At 34.6% G+C, this 5,609-nt stretch overlaps 1 protein-coding gene across 4 annotated transcripts; it reads right to left on the minus strand.

Moving 5' to 3' along the window:
• Positions 1–774: 774 nt before the first annotated feature.
• On the minus strand, positions 775–4,964 carry LOC122053392 (RNA demethylase ALKBH10B-like). 4 transcript variants are annotated; one of them, XM_042615425.1, is made up of 6 exons: positions 4,767–4,964; positions 2,638–2,732; positions 2,411–2,528; positions 1,262–1,381; positions 1,069–1,181; positions 775–998 (listed from the first exon to the last, which is right to left on the minus strand). In XM_042615425.1, exons 2-6 carry the CDS (start codon positions 2,719–2,721, stop codon positions 972–974), a joined length of 462 nt encoding a protein of 153 aa, XP_042471359.1. In that variant the 5' UTR covers positions 2,722–2,732; positions 4,767–4,964; the 3' UTR covers positions 775–971. The 4 variants fall into 4 exon arrangements, with proteins under 4 accessions (XP_042471359.1, XP_042471358.1, XP_042471357.1 ...); XM_042615424.1 differs by having other exon boundaries at positions 2,865–4,882; XM_042615423.1 differs by having other exon boundaries at positions 775–954; positions 2,638–4,883.
• Between the last annotated feature and the right edge of the window lie 645 nt (positions 4,965–5,609).

A 5,609-nucleotide genomic window follows, 5' to 3' on the forward strand; every position in this document is an offset into this window, starting at 1 on the left:
ATCATCACGACCGTTGCGGCCATCAACATACTCCATTAAAATTGCAACATAAACAACAGCCACAACTGCTACATTGGCACATCAATTCATAATAGAGTGAATGAAATAGCAAGATAAAATAGACAGAGAAAAAGTTTAAAAAGAATAAGATGGATGGAAAAGCAAAATAAACTGAATGGAGTAGGAGTTTGAGAGAGATAGGATGAACAGGAGGGATTTGAAAGGAGTCTAGTGTTTTCGTCCGTCGATGAAAATGAGATTCGAACTCTCCAACATAAAATCGTATTATACCCTTACACGTATGGTACTAATAATACTTTCTATTAATATGGAAATTTGCATGTAGCCTTAAATCATTTAAGTTTTTTTGTTAAAATGAATTTCAAATAATTTCTGAAAATACAATTTTCAATTCTTAATTATTTTGAAAAAAGAAAAGAAATGGAAAAAATCATTAGAAAATAAAAATAAAAAACTTTATCATAAAAGGTGATAATTATTTATAGATTAATTTTGTAACAGTAAAAGGATATTTTATATAAGAAAATTTAATTTAAAAATAAAAATAAACATTTGTCATTAACAATATTTATACTAATAAATTCAAAGATAGTAAAAAGTTAAAAATAAATATTACTTAAGTTTTAAAATTTCTAAATTGAAAATAAAACCCCTCTCAAATCATAGACTCCTTTCAAATCCCACCTCCATCGACCCTATCCCTATCAAACCCCTCCTCCGTCCACTTTATCTTACTCCTCCGTCCATTCTATCCCTCTTAAACCCCTTCTCCGTCCACTCTATCTCGCTCCTTCGTTCACTCTATCATGAATCAACGCGCCAATGTAGCAGCTGCGGCTACAACTTACGCCACAGCTTTAACGGAGTATGCCGATAGCCGCGACGGACGCGACGGTCCCGTCAGATCCACGGGTCCCACTAGCCCCGTCGAGCCTACCATACCAAGATGGTCATGCGTGAGATAGTGAATAATCCCCCTTTATAATAAGAACAAATGTCAGCTAACTCAAACAAATTCACAAAGAACAATAACATAAAAAAACTTACCTCATGGAAAAAGTCAATCAAGCAAAAATCAGGTTTCACTGGCAAAACTTGCAGCTGAACCAAGCAGTCAAAGATACTATCAAGCTGGCTAGGAACGGCCTCTATCATCCTCACTAGAAAATAATATTTTCCCTATCAAGGATTTATATACATTCGAAGAGAATAAATACTAAAATGTGTTTTTAACAATTACCTCCAGAGGTCACAATTGTATTTCCATCTTCTATAGGTTCTTCGTTAATGAGAACACCTAGCTGAATCATCTCTCTACCATGCCCCGTCATCGGTCTTCTAAGTGCTACAAGTGTTTGCCCTGTTTTTTAAAGATAGCATGTAAAAATAGGTAGTGATATTTGTATTATTTCTAAAAGGCTCTTGAACTAATTTTTAATTTTTTCCTTAAAAGATAAGTTCCTTTAGAAGAAAACAAAACAAAACAAAACCCAGCAAATTCTTTATCCAACACATGCCAATGATGTGAACCTAAAAGAAGAAAGTAGTGCAGTGTATAGATAAATAGACATTCATGGAAGTCCAAAAAACTGAACTAATACTGCATAAGCTCTTACCTTCTCTTATCAGTCAATGCTATTTATGTTATACCAATGTAGTGAAGAAAGCATTACATAAGATCATTGTGATAGACAGCCCCTCGTAAGCAGGTGTTCTAAAAGTCAGCCTAGCAGGACCACTTTGGCTGCCTAGGAAACTCAGGCGTCTGGTTGAACAGCACATGGAGTTTACAGTTAGAAATCAAGTTATAGTCAGTGATGGGTTTATTTGTTAATAAAAATTAAACCTAAATTTATAATCTGTCACTCGACACCCCAATTCATCCAAACCACCTGCTTCTAGACTCCCTCTTCATACACCACCGGCCAATTTCCAGCTAGATTTTCTTTCTTGTCTTATCTAGGTTTGTTCTCTCTCTTCTTTTGTTTCTTTTTCCTCATATATTCATAAACTTCAGCATTTATTTTCAATCCTTTATTTATTTCCAGATTTGTCTATTTTCTCCTTGTTTCCACAATTCTCTTTAAGGTCATACTCCCAACAATGAGGTACACCTTTATCCTCTTCTCCATAGCCTTTTTTAGCTTATATTTTTTACCTTGTCCTCTCAATTAATTTTCCTTTGATGTTATCTTATTGGTTTAAATCAATTTAAAACTCTACAACAAGAACGATTTACATACTGTGATGTGCAAAGTTTGTGGGAATACAACCACGGAAGCAACATCTAGGTCATATTAAAAGTAACAGTGTGGCTTGATAAAAGGTGGCCTCTGAAGCTAAGAAGATTTGCCTTTAATACATAAAGCCAAAGAAAGAGTATGCCTACCTGGAAGTTCTCCTCTGTGACCAGCAGCTCTCAATTCATTAGCTAATGAAACAAGTTCAGTGACTTCTGAGCTATCCAGAAAATTCTCATGAAATTTGAGTCCCTCAACTACATTTACCTACAAAATTTTATAAGGTAACCTAATAAATAAATTGTACCATCTCAGTTCTCACAATCAAAGGAAGCAGTTGAATGCAACAACAGTTTTCTTATATAAAAGAGCATACCATCATGCCATCGCTTGTTTCTCTGGCCAGGAATTCTTTTGGAGTTGATATTATTTTCAGAATTCCATATCGATCTGAAGTCATAATTGTCTTGTCTGTTGCAGAATCATTCACAAGTAGCCAAACATTTAAATTAATACAATAGAAAAAAAGTCCAAATTTAAAATCAAACTTAAAGCAAAATAAACAAGGTAGAAACACAGGTGTTGATATTAGTAAAGGCATACCCATAGAAAGTTAAACGGCACTACTATCATTCAGTGAAATGCAATGCTAGACAGCAATTGTTCCTAAATTTAGCAAGAACATCCACCGGCAATTCATTGCTAATGGATCATAAGATACTGTTGGTACATTTCCAGATTGAATGAACAATCCTCCCATCTGGTACACATTCCGTCCAGAGTGTACTCAATCTGTCAAAGATGGATGAAACCCTTAGGTGGAATTAGTCAAAGAAAATTAATTTAAATAGAGTGGAAGTTCAACAGTCTCTTGGGAGAGTTTTGCCATTCATGACCTAAAGGTTCAAAATCCATCAAACCAATCCAGCTTTACCAGTCTAAGATGATCAATGAGTCTCATCCAATTCAAGAACTTCTAACCCATTGAGGGATTGTAGAGGATTGAAATGGATTGTAAAAAACTTATGACCCCTAGAGATTCTATGCAAAATAACACTCCCTAATCCCAATTAGTGAGTTCTGGCTCCCCAGCGGAGTAGCAGATCTCTCACAGTGGCAACAATCTGCCTCTCACCTCACATAGAACCAACCCATCAGTTATGAACCTAAACCTTAGCAACAAAAAACCAAAAGGACCCTTCAAACACCCATTGAAAGGAAAAGGAAAGGCTATAGAGTAGTTTCATCATTCATGCCTAGATTTCGAAGAAACGAGAGTAGAAGCCCAACTCTCCTTTAGCCAACCATCTTCGTAAATGATGAGGAAAAATAATGGAATATCGCAATTAAGAAAATTGGAGACCTAGAGGATCAATCTTAGCAAGACAGAAGCTAGCTCCTACCTTGTGATTATTCTTATGAAACTAAAAGACTCTTAATTGAGCCTCAGAGACTTTAATACAAAATTGGAAAAGCATCATTGATGTTTTGCACTCATAAAAATTGAAACTTTATCACACTAAATGACCAATTCTTTGAGACCAAGAACCTTCAAGCAAATTGCAATTTGCAGTACCTCACCCAAAAAGAGTTTCTTGATAAGATACCCTTTAGAAAGCATGCAATGCGACCACTAATCATAGGGAATTTAGTGGCCCATCTATTGAGAACAACAATCCTTCAAAAGTAGCTCTAATTAAAACCTAAAGGTGTCACCATTTCTTCTATAAAAAAGCTAACAAGAAAAATAAATCTTTCAAATCATGCATCCTAGAAAATAATATAAGCATAGTACATTTGGCATTTTGTAATTAACACAATGCAGAAGGAACAAAAATGGTGTCTTACATCTGACACTAGATAAAAGAATGCGGAGAATAAAGCATTCTAATAGGTGTCACATCACCATGGAAGACAATATTCCACTACTCAAGATATAGAACTCCATATAAAAGAACTTATCTATATTCAGATTCAATATAAGTGGGATCCAATAATCTGAGAACAAGATTCAAATCAAAAATAAAAGCACGGATGAAGTCCCACAAGAACTTATCTATATTCAGATTCAAACTAATTGGTTTGCCCCTGTAACAATCAACATGCAGAGCAAATTCAGATTCAAACTAATTGGTTTGCCCTTGTAACAATCAACATGCAAATCAAATTCTGCGTATCTTGACATGCATTTTTCATTGTGTAGGATGATACTTCGTTATCACGTACATAACTGAATTTTGACATTATATTCAGTGACCAATAAAATCAAATTAGTTAAAACCTACACAAGAAGAAAAAAGGAATCAATTTATGCCATGAGAAATTAATTGAACTTCCTAAAAAGTTAATATAGAACATGTAAATTTAGCGGTACAATCTGGGGCCTGTCATCAAGGTCTGTAGACCCAAAACCTTAATAAAAGATACAGAAGGTATAGGAAATCCTACACCTAAAACCTAGTTCGACCCAAAACACTAATAGAAGATCTAGTTCCTGAGAAAAACTTTATCTCATGGTGGGAGCGGCAGATCTCCATGTCCAGTGGCGCCAGCAGGCCCGACGGGGCCAGTGGAACCAGTGGGTCCGACGGGACTGGGCGACCGTCGCGGCCATCGCATACTCCGTTAAAGCTGCGCCGTAAGCAGCTAGCCACGTAGTAGCCGCGGCCGCTGCTTACGGCGCAGCTTTAACGGAGTACGCTGATGGCCGCGAGGGACGCGAGTGAACGGAGGAGGGGTTTGAGAGGGATAGGATGGACGCAGGAGGGATTTAACAGGAGTCTAGGATTTTCGTCCGTTCGATGAAAATGAGATTCGAACTCTCCAACATAAAATCGCATTATACCCTTACACGTACGGTACTACTAATACTTTCTATTAAAATGGAAATTTGCATGTAGCCTTAAATCATTTTAGTTTTTTTATTAAAATGAATTTCAAATACTTTCTGAAAATACTATTTTCAATTTTTAATTATTTTGAAAAAAAAAAGAAATGAAAAAAACATTAAAAAATTAAAATTAAAAACTTTATTTTAAAAGGTGATAGTTATTTATAGATTAATTTTGTAACAGTAAAGGATATTTTATATAATAAAATTTAATTTAAAAAAAAAAACATATTTGTCATTAACAATATTTATACTAATAAATTCAAAGGTATTAAAAAGTTAATAATAAATATTACTTAAGTTTTGAAATTTCTAAATTGGAAATTGAAAATAACCAAATCCAACCCAACAAAACAAAATAAAATAATTAAGGTGCGTTTGTTTATGCTTTATTCTTATTTTCAAGAAAACGTACCTTCTTTTAAAAATAATATTTGATTTGTATTTTTTATATTGAT

Source organism: Zingiber officinale, chromosome 3A (genome assembly GCF_018446385.1).
Source record: "Zingiber officinale cultivar Zhangliang chromosome 3A, Zo_v1.1, whole genome shotgun sequence".
NCBI classification, from domain to species: domain Eukaryota; kingdom Viridiplantae; phylum Streptophyta; class Magnoliopsida; order Zingiberales; family Zingiberaceae; genus Zingiber; species Zingiber officinale.

Bases quoted from the DNA above. Each gene is read 5' to 3' on its own strand.
- LOC122053392 (XM_042615422.1), bottom strand. From the start codon at position 2,868: ATGGGTATGCCTTTACTAATATCAACACCTGTGTTTCTACCTTGTTTA. The intron at 1,382-2,410 runs GTAGGCATACTC...TTTAAAAAACAG, and splicing joins TCACAGAGGAGAACTTCCAG to GGCAAACACTTGTAGCACTT. The intron at 999-1,068 runs GTAAGTTTTTTT...CTTATTATAAAG, and splicing joins TGATTGACTTTTTCCATGAG to GGGGATTATTCACTATCTCA.